General features: G+C 43.8%; 1 protein-coding gene across 7 annotated transcripts in view; it reads left to right on the top strand.

The window, feature by feature from the left end:
• Window positions 1-17,103, top strand: part of SNX10 (sorting nexin 10) — an 86,159-nt gene that overhangs the window by 49,054 nt on the left and 20,002 nt on the right. For 6 of the 7 annotated variants that reach the window (XM_033192490.1, XM_033192487.1, XM_033192485.1 and 3 more), the window contains one exon: window positions 8,690-8,736. In XM_033192490.1, the coding sequence (XP_033048381.1) occupies window positions 8,713-8,736 (24 nt within the window). In that variant the 5' untranslated portion in view covers window positions 8,690-8,712. Of the gene's footprint in view, window positions 1-4,130; window positions 4,134-8,689; window positions 8,737-17,103 lie in introns of all 7 variants that reach the window. The other variant, XM_033192488.1, reaches the window with a different exon arrangement.

Consider the following 17,103-nt stretch of genomic DNA (forward strand, 5'->3'; position numbering starts at 1 on the left):
GCAGAATTTCCTTCCTTTTTAACGTTGAATGGGACCCATTGTATGGAGAGACCACGTTTTGCTCATCCATTACATTTCATTGATGGACACTTAGGTTACTTCCACCTCTTGGCTATTGTGAGTAATACTGCTGTGGATGTGGACCCACAAATAGCTCTTTGAGAGCCTGCTTTCCGTTCTTTTGGATGGATATCTGGAAGTAGGATTCCTGGATCATGTGGTAGTTTTCTGTTTGTAATTTTTTGATGAACGGCTATACTGTTTTCTATAGCAGCTGCACCATTTTACATTGCTGCCAACAGAAGCATTCTGATTTCTCCACATCCTCATCAGTGCTTTTTGTTTGTTTGTTTGTTTCTTGGATGTATCCTCGTGTAGCTATCCTAATGGGTGTGAGTTGATTTCTCATTGTGGATTAGTGATGTTGAGCATGTTTTCATATGTTTATTGGCCATTTGCATGTCATCTTTGGAGAAATGTCTATCAATTTCTTTGTACTTTTTTTCTTTTTTTTTTTGGTGAGACAGAGTCTCACTCTGTCACCCAGGCTGGAGTGCAGTGGCATGATCTTGGCTCACTGCAACCTCTGCCTCCCTGGCCCAAGCAGCTCTCCCACACCAGCCTCCCAAGTGGCTGAGACTTCAGGCACGTGTTACTATGTCTGGCTAATTTTTGTGTATTTTGTAGAGGTGGAATTGTAACCTCCCAATGAGTTCACCTTGCCTGCTGCCTAGACAGAGCCAGTTTATCAAGACGGGAATTGCAGTGGCAAAAGAGTAATTTACACAGACCCCGCTGTGTGGGAGACCAGAGTTGTTGTTTTATTTCTTTTTTTTTTTTTTTTGAGACTGAGTCTCGCTCTGTTGTCCAGGCTGGAGTGCAGTGGTGCAATCTCGGTTCATGCCATTCTCCTGCCTCAGCCTCTTGAGTAGCTGGGACTACAGGCACCCACCACCACACCTGGCTAATTTTTTGTATTTTTAGTAGAGACGGGGTTTCACCATGTTAGCCAGGATGGTTTCGATCTCTGACCTCGTGATCTGCCCGCCTCGGCCTCCCAAAGTGCTGGGATTACAGGCGTGAGCCACCGCTCCCGGCTGGATCAGAGTTTTTAAAGACAATTTGGTGGGTAGGAGCTTAGGAAGTAGGGAGTGCTGATTGGTCAGGTCGGAGATGGAATCATATCAGGGTCAAAATGAGGTTTTCTTGCTGTCTTCTGTGCCTGAGTGGGATGGCAGAACTGGTTGAGCCAGATTACTGCTCTGGGTGGTATCAGCTGATCCTTCGAGTGCAGTTGCAGGGTCTGCTAAATATCTAAAGCACGGATCTTAGGTTTTACAATAACTGTATTATCCCCAGGAGCAATTTGGGAAGGTTCAGACCCTTGGAGCCAGAGACTACATGACCCCTAACTTGTAATTTCTAATCTTGTAGCTAGTTTGTTAGTCCTGCCAAGGCAGACTGGATCCCAGGCAAGAAAGGGGTCTTTTCGGGAAAGAGCTGTTACCAATTTTATTTCAGAGTCAAACCATGAATTGATTTCCTTCCCAAAGTTAGTTCAGCTTTATGCCCAGGAATGAACAAGGACATCTTAAGGATTAGAAGCAAGATGGAGTCAGTTAGGTCTGATTTCTTTCACTGCCATAATTTCCTCAGTTATAATTTTACAGAGTCAGTTTCAGGATTTCACCATGCTGCCCAGATTGGTCTCAAACTTTGAGCTCAAGTGATCCTCCCACCTCAGCATCCCAAAGTGCTGGGATTACAGGCATGTGCCTGGTCTTGCATATTTTTTAAATCAGATTTTTTATTTGTACAAATTTGTGGGGTTCAAGTGCAATTATGTTACATGCCAGGTTGCACAGTGGTGAAGTCAGGCATTTAGGGTACAGGTAGTTTTCATTGTTGTTGTTGAGCTTGATCTTTTTTTTTTTTGATGGAGTGTCATTCTGTCACCCAGTCTGGAGTGCAGTGGCACGATCTCAGCTCACTGCAACCTCTGCCTCCCAGCTTTAAGTGATTCTACTGCCTCAGCCTCCTGAGTAGCTGGGATTACAGGTGCCCACCACCATGCCTGGCTACTTTTTGTATTTTTAGTAGAAACAGGGTTTCACCATATTGGCCAGGCTGGTGTCAGACTCCTGACCTTGTGATCTACCTGCCTCAGCCTCCCAAAGTACTGGGATTACAGGCATGAGCCACCGCACCTGGCCGATTTTTTTTTTTTTTTTTTTAATAAACAGTTGGTTCTAAGATTTTGATCCTGTCAAAAGAAAAAGTTACAAAAAATTTTGTTTAAAAATTAAATTGGCTTTTATTAGTGATTCATGAATCAGGGAGCACCTGATCTAAAGATTTAGAAAAAGTCTTTGCCATTTTTATTTTAAATTATGATGTAAACCATACTTGTTATTTCTTATTTCATCATTTGAAAAAATATGTGATCCTTTCTCTTCACCTAGATAGTCCACAAACTTTTGGTCAGTAGTTTACTTATCAGTAAGATCTCCCATAGGCATATAGACCAAGCCTGCTATTGCAAATGTTTTGGCCTGTTGACCTCAGAAAGGTATTATTAAGGTATAGTATGTAAGTGTTGAAGGCACAGTAATGGCTTGCTCTGTAGTGGGGGTCTGCAAACTACTGCCACCAGTTTTTGTTGATAAAGTTTAACTGGAACCCAACCATGTTCATTCAGTTAGGCATCTGTGAGTGCCTTTTCGCTATGCACTGCAGACTTGAGTAAGAGGTGCAGAGACCCTGTAGCTTTCAAAGCCTCAAATATTTACTGTCTGACCCTCTACACAAAAAGATTGCCCAGTGGTGCTTTATAGAATTTTATCTTTGCTTCATAGACATTTTACATTTTATAGAAAAAACATTCCTGGGTAGAAAATAGAAGAAGCTTTCTCCTCGAGTTTTTGGTTTGGGCAGATCTGTGTACCATGCTTTCAGGGCAGTGGGGTTGTGAAGAGACACACTAGTCTCTTAGATGAGTCTTCAGAACTGCCATGTTTCCCAGGAAGGGGATAACCCACGTGTCTGCTGCCTGTGTGTATCCAGCTGTAATGTCGCCAGCAGGTTTGAGAAATCATTCCTGTTGTTTGATATGGTTGTGAGATTTTATCTTTTTTTGTTTATTTTAGAGACAGAGTCTCGCTGTGTTGTCTAGGCTGGAGTGTAGTGGTGCAAATAGCTCACTGCAGCCTAACCTGGGCTGAAGGGATCCTCCCACCTCAGCCTCCTGAGTCGTTAGGAGTGTGTGCACCACCATCCCTGGATGATTTTTTGTTTTTAAATGAAAAATTCAAATAATGCGGAAACCAAGCCACACCCAACTTGACAGTGAGATTTAATAATTCTTGGAATGGGCTGGGTGCGGTGACTCACACCTGTTATGGAGCACTTTGGGAGGCTGAGGCAGGAGGATGGCTTGAGGCCAGGAGTTTGAGACCAGCCTGGGCAACATGGGGATATCCTGTCTCTACAAAAATGTAAAAAATTAAGCAAGGTGGCTTGTTCCTGTAGTCTCAGCTGCTAGGGAGGCTGAGGTGGGAGGATCACTTGAGCCTAGGAATCTGAGGCAATAGTGAGCTATAATTGTGCCACTGCACACCAGCCTGGGTGACAATGAGACCCGGTCTCTAAAAAAAATGAAATAAAATGAAAATAATAATTCTTACAATGAAGGTAAGAGAGAAGGAGAATGGGTGGCCATCTAGGTGTGATGGGGGTTCTTCATGGTGGAGGAGAGACAGAATACTCTGGAGACAGCCTATCACCGGAAGGCAGATATCCAGACTTGGCATAACAGTCTTTCAGTGAGACAAGAATTCTCTATGTGCATTTTTTTTTTTTTTGAGATGGAGTCTCGCTCTGTCATCCAGGCGGGAGTGCAGTGGCATGATCTTGGCTCACTGCAACCTTGGCTTCCCGAGTTCAAGCAGTTCTCCTGTCTCAGCCTCCCAAGTAGCTGTGTATGCCACCATGCCCGGCTAATTTTTGTATTTTCAGTAGAAACAGGGTTTCACCATATTGGTCAGGCTGGTCTTGAACTCCTGACCTCAAATGATCCACCTACTTCAACCTCCCGAAGTGCTGGGAATATAGGCATGGGCCACCACACCCAGCCCGTTATGTGCATTATTATGACAGACACATAAGCTAGTCTGGGGAGTTTGGAAATCTATCTATACAAATCTAAAATTTTCCAACTTACCTAAAGGGCATAGTTTTGTCAGGGAGCAATTTCTTTCTTTTCTTTCTTTCTTCCTCCCTCCCTCCCTTCCTTCCTTCCTTCCTTTTGATGCAGTCTCGCTCTTGTTGCCCCGGCTGGAGTGCAATGGCACGATCTTGGCTCACTGCAACCTCCACCTCCCAAGTTCAAGTGATTCTCCTGCCTCAGCCTCCCGAGTAGCTGGGATTACAGGCATGCGCCACCACACCTGGCTGATTTTTGTATTTTTAGTAGAGACGGGATTTCACCATGTTTGCCAGGCTGGTCTCAAACTCCTGACTTAAGGTGATCTGGCCACCTCAGCCTCCCAAAGTGTTGGGATTACAGGAGTGAGCCACTGCGCCTGGCCTCAGGGAGCAATTTCTGATTGGCAGCTTTGGTTTGCTAAATTATAGACAGTTGCCCTTTTATCTCAAACCATACAATTGTGCTATCATTGAATTTCCTTCTCCCCACCAGTAAATGCCATGGCAAGGTCTAGTACCAAATGATACTTTCTCTTGTGTTATAAAGGTAGCATCTCTTAATACATTTGAATTTGCTATTTATTTTACATGAAATAAAAATAATTTATGTCAAAATTATTATTTATTCTGAGAGCATTATGCTATTTACTGTATTTAAAATAATTATTACTTTAAAAAGTTTAATGTGTTACTAGAAAAATTCAGACAATATGGAAGTGTATAGAGCTTAGAAAATGAAATGATCTCCCCCTGCCCATCACCATTTTCACTGTACAGATTTACAGTATTAGAGGTTGACCATGATAGTTCACTGTGATGTTTTGGAATAACTTGTTGAAACTGGTTAAAACTGCTTTCAACTTTCCCAAGTTTCCTATTTTCTTTTTAAATTTATTTTACTTTTATATTTTGAGACAGGGTCTCACTGTCACCTAGGCTGGAGTGCAGTGGCATGATCATGGCTCACCACAGCCTTGACCTCCCGGGCTCAAGCAGTCCTCCCACCTCAGCCTCCCAAGTAGCTGGGACCACAGGCGCATGCTACCATGCCCAGCCAATTTTTGTATTTTTTGTAGAGACAGGGTTTTGCCATGTTATCCAGGCTGGTCTTGAATTCCTTGGCTCAAGCGATTTGCCCACCTCATCCTCCCAAAGTGCTGAGATTACAGGTGTGAGCCACTGGGGCCAGTTTCCTATTTCATAGTTGGACTTGGTCTGTAGCATCTGAAAGTGGCCAATTATCAGACTCCTATTAGATAGAAGTGCAAAGTTCTGCCTGGCTGGGAAAAGCTCAAGCCCTTTGGGGAAAATTAAGACCCCAACTTTGAACCATTTGTTCACATTACAGAGTCATGGAGGCAGCCTGTGGCATTGGAAGGCCACCCTGGGGAAGCAGACTGGCTTTGGTTGCAGTGGAACTTGAGCTTTCACACTCTTTCATAGTATGACCTTGGGCAACTTAACCCCTCTGACCTTCTGCTTTCTTACTTGGAAAGTGGGGATATTCAAATCCTCACAGGACAGTTGTGGAGTTTAATTACACAAGGAAACACAGCTATACCCTGTTGGAGAAATTCAGTCAAATAGGAGAGACAGGGTATCTAAACATCATGATGCAAGCGAGGTTAATGGCACCAGGGGACTGCATAGCACGCAGTTGTGTAACGGGGCAGAGAGCCTGGGAAGTGATTTCCTTGTAGAATCCTGGCAGAGGAGCGGGAGTTTACTGGTGGCTGGAAAGGGTGAAAGTATGAGGGCAGAGGTTTAGCCGTGTGGAGCATGCGATGTGTGCGGGAAGCGTGACCAGATCCTGAGATGGTGGAACCCACCAGCTCACTTGGCTCTGGTGCAGGAATCCCATGATAACTGAACTTGAACCACTCCTCCTCCTGGCCTCCTCCCCTTGGCACGACACAGGCCTTCTGTGTAGAGGGCCTTTTTCCTTTTGCTTTCATGGCTATCTCACACCATCCTTTAGGCCTCAGCGGAAGTGCCATTTTCTCAGTAAACTCTCCCCACCCCCACTTAGTCCCTCCATTCTTTAAAATTTTGTTTTAAGTTGTAAAAAACACATGACCTAAAATGTACCATCTGGTCCATTTCTAGGTGTACAGTTCAGTGGCGTGAAGGATGCTCACATTGTTGTGCAGTTGATCTCCTGAACTCTTTTCATCTTGCACAACTGAAACTCTGTACTCACTCAGCTGCCCACCACCCCCTCTCCCTCCCATACTTGGCAGCCACCCTTCTACTTTCTGTCTCTGAATTTTTTTTTTTTGAGATGGGGTCTCTCACTCAAGCTGGAGTACAGTAGCACAATCTCAGCTAACTGCAACTTTTGCCTCCCAGGCTCAAGTGATCCTTCTACCTCAGCCTCCTGAGGAGCTGGGACCATGGGCGTGCCACCATACCCAGATAGTTTTTGTTTTTGGTAGAGATGGGGTTTTGCCCTGTTGGCCGGGCTGGTGGTCTTGAACTCCTGACCTCAGGTAGGGGATCTGCTTGCCTTGGCTGACCAAAGTGCTGGGATTACAGGTGTGAGCCACCGCACCCGGCCTTTGCCTCTGAATGTGACTGCCCTTGGTACTTCATACAAGTGGAATCATATGGTTGCTGTCTTTATGTGACTGACTTATTTCATTTGGCCTATGTCCTCCAGGTTTAGCCCTGTTGTGTGTTTTTCCATTCCTATCACACGGTGTCCTTTCCTGTCATTTCTACGTTATAATTAGGAAGTCGCCTCAAAAGCTCCGAGCCTGCTGTGTACTCTACCGTGTGTCCCGCTTCCACCCCAGCTCATGGCACGTAGCAGGAGCTCCACGAAGAGTGACTGAACAGAATCTCCAGTTCCAACCCCAGTCTGTCTTTCCAACCTAATGTCCACCAGTCCCCTCTTGACTAGCTTCTTACAGCTGTGGCAATAAATTATCACAAACTTGATATTTGGAACCTCTTACAATTTGGGATGCTGGAAGTCCAAAATCCGGGTGGCAGCAGAGCCGTGCTCCCCTGCAGAGGCCCTAGGGGAGAATCCTGCCTTGCTTCTTCCAGCCCCAGGGGCTCTGTGGCTGGGGGCTGCATCCCTCTCCCTCCTCCGTCTTTGTCTTCGCATGTTCTTCTGTGTGTGTGTCTCCTGTCTTTGTCTTATATAGGCACTTGCCATCAGATTTAGGGTTCACTCCAGTCATCCAGGATGATCTTTCCTTGAGATTCTTAACTATTATATCTGCAAAGACCCTTTTTTCAAATACAGTCACATTCACAGGTTCTGTGGATCGGGACATGGACATATCTTTATGGCAGCCACGATTCCACGCGACTGCACCCTCTGAGAACCCTGTCCCCCAGCTGATCTGGCCTGGTCACGATCTCTGGGCCATAGGGCACGCTTTTCACCAGGCTCTCTGGGTGGTGGTGTTGCTCCCCTGGAGGTCCTGCTTTTTTTCCTTGAACACTGAGATCCCCTGGTCTCTCCTTCCCTCTCATGTCTCCTCTGACTGCTCCAGGGGAAAGGGACGCCCTTCTTGGAAAGCTTCCTGCTGCTGCCTGGGTGCGGCTCACTCTCCCGTTCCAGAGGCTCTGTGGAGTCTCTCGTCTGTACCTCCACAGGGCCCTGGAGGCAGAGCTTGTGTTCCTGCTTCCCTGTGTTCCCTATGGTGCCAGAAACAAGAGTATAGAGACTCTGGAAATACGTGTGGGGGATAATACGGACCCGGAAAGTGGGTTCAGACACATACTAATATTATCAAAGTGAAGACAAATAGTAGACCTGCAGTCATAGTCACCCTCAGTTGTAAGAATACGTATGTGTGGATATAGGCAGGGGATTTAAATTTGCCTTTTGTTTTTGGCAGGGAGCAGGTGTTAAATCTAATGAGCTTACATACCAAGTGGGTTGAAAGAACAATTGACAACCCCAGAGACATGCAGGGCCTGGTATCAAACGACAGGCTGGCTGCACTGCTCAGAAGGTCAGAGTCAAGGTCCTGACTTTCCCCCGCTGAGGGCCATGCCATCTCTTGTGTGACCTCTGGAATAATTTAAATGTCACAGAAAGGGCCTGGTCCCAGAAGGTTTGAGCTTCCAGTAAAAGCGTCAGGGCTGCCTCTGGTGGTGGATCTCTCTGGGCATCTTTTCCAGCCAGCATCTCCCCGTGCATGGCTTCTGCTCCCCGGCATCTCTAGCTTCCTTCCTGATTTGTTAAGGCTCCAGCCTCCGCCTGACTGGCTGGCCTTGCAGTTTGAAGGTCTGTTGTCATCCAGCTGCCTTGGACTTGTTGGGGTCCAGACTCCTCATCCCTGGTGTGGACTGATGTGCACCTTGGTCCTGCCAGCAGGAGAGGGCAGCGTGGGAGGAGCAGAGGCTCATGTGTCAGGGACTGTGGGCTGGGGGCTCTGTCAGGGGATTTGGGTGGGAGGCCATGAGTGGCGGATCCACTCCAGTTTGGAGGTTGCAAATCACCCATTGTGGATATCTTATTTTTCAGATTGATTGTGTCCTGTGCTGAAGATGTTTCCGGAACAACAGAAAGAGGTATGTCATCACAAATCCAAAAATAAATAACCCACATGTTTTGACTCACACGGGTTAGTTCTTCATTCGTGAACCATAAACCCATGGGTTGCTAGAGGAGGTTTCATGAAAGAACAAAGGCCCACCCTCCTGTACCTGCTCCTCCACTCCCACCACTGGTGCCTGCATGGCCTTCATTTTGGGTTCCAGTGACTCAGCTGTGGAGCACATTCCCACCCACAGCTCGTGACTCAGAATTCGCCCAGGCTCTGCCTCCCACCCCTTGCTTGGAGCCGTCTCCATCCAGTCTGCCTTCCTGCTTTTCTACTCCATTGACTCATCCCTGAATTCTCCTCCCTTCAGGTAGCAGCCCAGGGGAATTTCTGCCATTAGTTTCAGGTTTGCCCCACTTGTTGCCTGGGCTTGGTTTCATGCAACACAGGCAAGATTGGCCCTTCTGCCTGCAGCCTGGCTTTCCAGGCCTCCATGCTAGCCCCCTGAGCCTCTCTCCCTGACTGGGAGGAGGGTAGGACAGCCATCATGCCAGCCCCAGCTGAGTGTCCCTCCTTTGGCAGTACCTGTTGCCCTGCCTGCTGTGGTGCAGTGCACATTATCACTTGGTGAGGCTGATGAAGTGGAGCAGCAGCACAGGGGCCTGTCTAGGGAGTGTGCACCCACACACACTTGCACACACTTGCACACGAGTCACACATTCACACAGTCACATGGTCCCAGCTCACTGTGCCCAAGTTGAATGCACGAAACAATTTATTTCAGAGAATCTTTCCAGAAAGTCCTTTGCTAGCTCTCACATCTTTAATTTCAGCCCTATCTTTGGCTTCAGGTTCTTCTCAGCAGTCCAGCCTGCTTGCATCCCTTAACTCTAGGCTGGGCTTCCCCGTTTTCAAAGGCAGTGTTTTGGTTTGTTTTTTAACTTTTAAAAATTGGCTAGACAGGCATGGTGGCCTGTGCCTGTGGTCCTACGTACTCAGGAGGCTGAGGTGGGAGGATCCCTTGAGCCTGGGAGCCAGAGATTGCAGTGAGCCAAGATCACGCCTCCGCACTTCAGCCCCGGCGACAGAGCGAGACCCTGTCTCAAACCAAAAACCAAAAACCAAAATAATTGGCTGGGCACCATGACTCATGCCTGTAATCCCAGCACTTTGGGAGGCTGAGGTGGTTGGATTACTTGAGGTCAGGAGTTCGAGAGCAGCCTGTCCAACATGGGGAAACCCCATCTCTACTAAAAATACCAGAATTAGCTGGGCATAGTGGCACGTGTCTGTAGTTCCAGCTACTTGGGAGGCTGAGGCACAAGAATCTCTTGAACCTGGGAGGTGGAGGTTGCAATGAGCTGAGATCATGCCACTGCACTCCAGCCTGGGTGACAAAGCGAGACTCTGTCTCAGAAAAAACACACAAAAAACGAAAAAAAACTGGGCTATAATATGTACAGTAAAATGCATAAAGTGTCCCAATCTTATGTATGTAGCTCAATGGATTTTTGTTTTTTTTGTTTTAATAGAGACAGGGTCTCTCTTTGTTGCCTAGATTGGTCTCGGACTTCTGGCTTCAAGTGATCCTCCTGCCTCAGCCTCCCAAAGAGCTGGGATTATAGGCATGAGCCACTGAGCATGGCCTAAATGGATTTTTATATACCTGTGTAACTACCACTCAGATCAAAGTATAGATGTTTCTTGCTCCCCAGAAGGTACTCTGTGCCCCTTTCCAGTCAGTCCCCCTCACTTCCACCCCTAGAGGTGACCTTACACAATATCTATACCAGGCATGCTTTTTTCCATCTCATTTTAAGTAATACTGAGACCAAGCTGCTTGCTCTGGGAAATACCCGCCCATGAAGTTAATGAAACTGCAAGGTTAAGGGCATAGTTCCCTCAGGATTGCCCTCGCCTCCAACACCAGTTGCAAGTTTGAGGCTTTCGTGAACCACCTTCAAGTTTAATAATTCACAAGAAAAACTCACAGAACTCAAGAGCTGTTATCCTCACAGATGCTGCTTGTTATAGAGAAAGAACACAAATGAGAACCAGCCAAAGCAAGAGCTGGATGCACGGGCAGTCAGGTGGGGTCCAAGGGCAGAGCTTCTGGTCATCCTCCTGAAGGAGTCATGGGCGGAGTTGTCCTCCCAGCACCCATGTGTGACAGTGTGCAGAGTCACTTGGTGTAGCTAGAATGATCTCCTGGCTTCAAATCCATTGCTCTTAGAACAAAGTCAAAACACCTGCATGTGGTCTCTAGCACTCTGCAGGATCCAAACCTTTCTCCAGACTTCTTTCCTGTGCCCCACCTGCCACTCCAGTGCACTTCTTGTTCCTTATTTCAGAGCTTATTTTAGAGCCTTGAATGTTCCATGCACTCTGACCCCCATGGACTTTTACAGATGTTTTTTTCCACTGTCTGGAATGATCTCTTCCCCTAGCCTTCATACTGTGTTGACTGGCTAACTTCTCCTTATCCTTCAGGCATCAGCTTAGAAGTCAAGAAGAAGCTTTCTAAACCTTTAACTGTAAAAGATATTTTTATCTAATCACCTCCCCAGCAGTATCCTGTAGTCAATGCCAGTTAGAAATAGAGAAGGTTTAGGTCAAGCCTTTCAGTATGCTAGTGTCTGGTTGTTTAGTGGAAAGTAATTCAGGTTCCACCTAATCGAGTATGTAAGGACCAAATGCAGTATGACTGATTGTTTTGGAATCTAGACCAAGGGTACACTGAGTATGGAAGCACTTTCCTCTCAGCACCTACTGCAAACATTACTAATTAATATGAGATTGGCACTGAATTGAGATTTATTTACCATTCTTGAAACAAGATTCATACAGCCTGGGAGTGACATCTTGGTTCTATCTAAATAGTAGTACTGACCTTAAATTTTAGTTTTTTTAACACATTTTGGGGGTGAGGAATCAAATGTAGTCTCTCTTGTTAAAACAGCTTTATGACTGTAATAAATCTAGAAAGAGGAGAAAAGGGAGTGAGAATCTCCCTTGTTAGTTAAACATGTTCCATTTGCACAGTGGTTTGAGTTCCCAGGAGAGCAGTATCCGAGCTGATGGATCTTCTCCATAAAAAGGCCTTGGCATTGGGCCATTGTGAAATTAAAATGAATTCAGATTCATTCATGCATGCAACTTTAATTTACAATTAAAATATTATGGTTACATATTTTAATAAGAATAATTAGATGGACCCAACTGAATCAACTCTTCTGTTTAATGAGACAGAACCCAGACTCCAAATGGAAAGGCAGGTGGCTGTGACAGGAAACGCATTTCAGACAGTGTCTTTTGTGGAGCTAGGCATTTTTGTTCTTTTTATATTCGAATGTCCAGAGTAAGCTGTTTGATTTTTCTGTACTACTCAGGATGCTTGCCTCAGCCTTGCTGAACTCATCTTGTCGGGTGTATGAGTGAGCATTTGATCCAGCTGCACACAGTCCCTTTCATGGAGTCGGACATTCTTGCCCAAGCACCTGCTCCCTCCTCCATAAGGGCACTGGGCTCTTTCCTTGGCACAGAGCTCAGTTGGTGTAACTAGACTGTTCCTCCCTGTGTGATGTGACCTGAAGTGTGGGCTAAAACAACCCTTTTGAATGTATGTGTGTATGCATGCATATCTCCCCTGCTTTCCTGGATCATGATGGCTGCATTCTACTTTTAGAGATTTATCCCTTTAGAATAAGTGCTTTTCCCCTTCCCAAATGCACATACTTCATACTAGGTATAACAGCAGCTTCTAGACAACTACCAGTTATTGACATTTTAGCGATGATACATCCATCAGTTCTTTGGCAGGGAATATCCTGAGTAAGGCAGGCCGAAGTGGGCCCTGGAGAGTTGCACAAACCATGAGGACTTCACCACTGAGGGAGGAGCTGGGGCGCTATGGGGAGAGCCGGCAGGGAGGGATGTGTTGCCATTTTGGATGAGCAGCCCCTAAGGTTAATATTAATATGTCCAAGATATGCTTATGCTGACCCATGGTCATATTCTGGACTTGCTCTAGGAAAGCGTGTTTTTGATATTGGGAAACTGACTGGAAACTGACTGGGCTGGAACTGATGATATCATTAACAAATAAATAATATTATCTAGGATCCTGTGATGCTGGGTACTTTGATGGGAAGCAACAAGACAAAACATTTTCCCACTCCCCAATACCTAAATTTGTTGTTCCTCTCTCCCTTGTTTCTTCTTTCTCCCTTTTTTCCCCTCCCATCCCCCGCCTCCATTTTTCTGAGTCTCTGTTATACTCAGTTATTAAGTGTTCCTATTTGAAAAAATAGTTAGGTTTCCATAAGAGGCAATTTACAGTCTTCTGTAAGCAAAGACAAGCGCTGGGAATATTGTCTTCACACATACACACCAGATTTCAGAGAAGGCTGCTATCATTCTGAGCACTACATTTGTGTTATAGTTACTGTGAGGACTCTGGTATTTTTTTCTGAGCCTGTCCCAGAGAAAGATCTTCCTTCCTTTTTTTTTTTTTTTTTCTTAACTCTTCTTCCAGATTTTAAAATAATTTTTCACTGCAGAACATTTTTGGAAAAGTATACAGGAAAAAATAAAACTTTGAGCTATTTCTTTCTAGTCTTTTTCTATACGTATGTATATGTCATTTTTAGAAAATTGAGATCATACAGAATTTATAGTTTAATATCTCACTCTTCCAGCTTAGTGTTCTAACACATTTCAAGAAATACTTCACCAGCTCTGTTTAAATTAGAAGTGACTTAGAAAAGGAAAGAATTAGTAAACATAAATTCATCTTCACATTTGTTAAGAAATGGAAAAAGAGTAACTTTACAGTGGAGAAATCTGACAAACACTTCCTCAGCCAGGTGATCACTGTTAACACTCACAGTGATATTATGTTGATAGCATGTACCCTGGAAATGATAAAAATGGCATTTTTACCTTTTGAAATAGGTAGCCTTCCTTCTGAAAACCTATAACACCAATCTAATCATGAGACAAACATCAGACAAATCCCAATTAGAGACATTCTGCAAAATACCTACCAGGGCTTCTCAAATTGTCAAGGTCATGAAAAACAAGGAACGCCTGAGAAACTGTCACAGCCAAGAGGAGCCCAAGGAAACACAATGACTAAATATAATGTATCTCAGGTGGGATCTTGGAACAGATAAATGACATTAGGTGAAAATTAAATCAATCTTTTTTTTTTTTTTTTTTTTGAGAACGAGTCTTGCCGTGTCGCCCAGTCTAGAGTGCAGTGGCGCAATCTGGGCTCACTGCAAGCGCCGCCTCCCGGGTTCATGCCATTCTCCTGCCTCAGCCTCCTGAGTAGCTGGGACTACAGGCGCCTGCCACCACGCCCGGCTAATTTTTTGTATTTTTAGTAGAGACGGGGTTTCACTGTGTTAGCCAGAATGGTCATGATCTCCTGACCTCGTGAGTGATCCGCCCACCTCAACTTCCCAAAGTGCTGGGATTACAGGCGTGAGCCACCATGCCCGACCAGCAATCTTAATGAAGTATGGACTTCAGTTAATAATAACATGTCAATATTGATTAATGAATTGTTACAAATGCAGCATGCTAATATAAAATGTTAATAATAGGGGAAGCTGGGTGTGGGATGTGTAGGACCACTCTGTACTATTTTCATAATTTCTCTATATCTAAAACTGTTTAAAATAAAAGGTTTATATTAAAACAAGTATCATTGACATATATATGCTCACATAAAAAGATTTCTGGAAGATTATACAGTGAATAAACCAATAAACAAAATAGTATTTATAAATGTAGGTTACGCTCCTATTTGTGTTAAAAAATTGCACAAAGCTTGGTGTGTTGGTGCATGCATGTAATTCCAGCTACTTGGCCAAGGCGGGAAGATCACTTGAGCCCAGGAGTTCGAGGCTGCAGTGAGTGATCGTGAATAACCACTGCATTCCACCCTGTGCAACGGAGTGAGACCTCGCCTCTTAAATCCCCGAAACAAAAAAATACACAAGGTAGAGATGATAATAGAATGAACCCCCATGTATGTACCTACCAACCAGCTTCAACAGTTTCCTAACTCATTATTAACTCATAACCAAGCTGTATCCCCACCCCACCTATTTCCTCCTACTACCACAGTCAATTATTTGGAAATAAATTCTAGATGTTATATAATTTCATCTGTAAATATTTCAGTATGCATTTCTTTTGGAAATAAATTCTAGATGTTATATAATTTCATCTGTAAATATTTCAGTATGCATTTCTAACAAATGACCTTTTTAAAAAATGAACCATATTATCACATGTTAAATAATTAATTCCTTCATATCATCAAATATTCAGTGTGCAAATTACCTTGATTATTTTGAAAAAAATTATATACTTGGTTGTTCTAATTCTCTATTTAATTAGGATTCAGATAAGGACCACACGTTGCATTTGGTTGATACATTGTTTAAAGTCTTTAATTCTCTCTTTTCCCCATTTTGCAATTTATTTGTGGAAGAAATTGCATATTTTGCCTTGTAAAGGTTTTCACATTCTAGATTTTGCTGATTGTATCCTTGTGGATGCCAATTATTTCTTATTGCAGAAGAGGAGGTTTTTTGTTTTTTGTTTTTTTTCCTGCACTTTTCCTAATGTGTTACAGGATATGAAAAGATAACTCTCACTGATTTGGGATACCACTTGTGTAAAGAAACTTGAAACATTGTGAACTATTATAAGTCATGTAAAAGGCACATCTAGCTAAATCTCTCCACAGTTGTTTATCCTGAAATAATAAAAGCTTTTCAAAAAATCATCATTCAGTACCACCAGAGGATGGTATTTAAACATACTCCATGCTGTAGAGTGGCAAGTAATATCCCTTGTCATATGTCTCTTAAGTTATTTGTTACAGTTGTTATTAGGAAATAAAGGAAGGTTACTTGATATATTCCTTCTGCCTTTCTATTTTGTTATTTGTAAAGAATATAGTATATGAAATGTGCTAGATTTTAGTTGTGAGATTGTTATATGGGGGTCCTGAATAGCGCTCTGGTGATTAACACACTGGTAAATTCTTTTTTTTGTTTTGTTTTGTTTTTGAGTTAGAGTCTTGCTCTGTCGGCCAGGCTGGAGTGCCGTGGCACGATCTTGGCTCACTGCAACCTCCGCCTCCCAGACTCAAGCAATTCTCCTGCCTCAGTCTCCCAAGTAGCTGGGATTACAGGTGTGTGCCACCACACTTGGCTAATTTTTGTATTTTTAGTAGAGACGGTGTTTCACCATGTTGGCCAGGCTGGTCTCAAACTCCTGACCTCAGATAATTCACCTGCCGTGGCCTCCCAAAGTGCTGGGATTACAGGCGTGAGCCACCACACCCAGCCCACACTGGTAAATTCTATAATCATTAGTTCTATGGAAAAGTACCTAGTGCATTGTTGGTACACAATATATTTTAAGTGAATGAATGAATGAGTATCCAGTTTAAATACATGAACGTGTAAAACATTACTTTGAAATGGGAAAAAAATGTCCCAAGAAGGAAGAACAAACTGAGACAAGTTTGCATTTTTATGGTAGAAAATTCTCATCAAAGCTATGAAAAATTAATATTCACTTAACGCCTAGACGTTCTGCTTTATTAGCTTTCGTCTTTTGTGATCCTTCTGTAATCTAAGTAAATATTTTTACAGTTAACACCTACTCATCTTTACTGTGCTACAAAGATTCAAACTAAGCTATGATGGAAAATTTTAAAAAACACACCTATCACAATGGCTAAAATAAAAAATAGTGGTAATCCCCCTAGAAACTGTAATAGGTATGTATGATATATCATTGTGGGGTTAATTGTATTTCCCTAGTAGTTAATGATGTTGAACATCTTTCCTCGTGCTTGTTTGCCATCTGAATGCCCTATTTGGGTGAAATGCCTCTTCATGTCTTTTGCCTGTTTTCTAATTAAATTCTATTTTTTAAATATTGAGTTTTTAGAGTGAGTAAATGAGTGTTTTGAGACAGGGTCTCTCCTGCTGAGGCTGGAGTGCAGTGGTGCAATCTCAGCTCACTGCAACCTCCCACCCATCCACCAGGCTCAAGCAATCCTCCCACCTCAGCTTCCTGAGTAGCTGGGACTACAGGTGTGAGCCAGTACACTCAGCTAATTTTTAAATAATTTTTAAATGTTTCATAGAGACAGGGTTTCACTATGTTGCCCAGGCTGGTCTTGAACTCCTGAGCTCAGGTGATCCTCCCACCTTGGCCTCCCAAAGTGCTGGGATTACAGGAGAGAGCCACCTCACCTGTCTGAGAGGTTTTTTTTTTTGTTTTTAATGTATTCTAGATGCAAGTCCTTTATGGGATGTGTAATTTGCAAATATTTCTTCAGTCTGTAATTTGCTCTTTTAAC

This window comes from Trachypithecus francoisi, unplaced genomic scaffold (assembly GCF_009764315.1).
Source record: "Trachypithecus francoisi isolate TF-2019V2 unplaced genomic scaffold, Tfra_2.0 Lachesis_group4, whole genome shotgun sequence".
NCBI lineage: Eukaryota > Metazoa > Chordata > Mammalia > Primates > Cercopithecidae > Trachypithecus > Trachypithecus francoisi.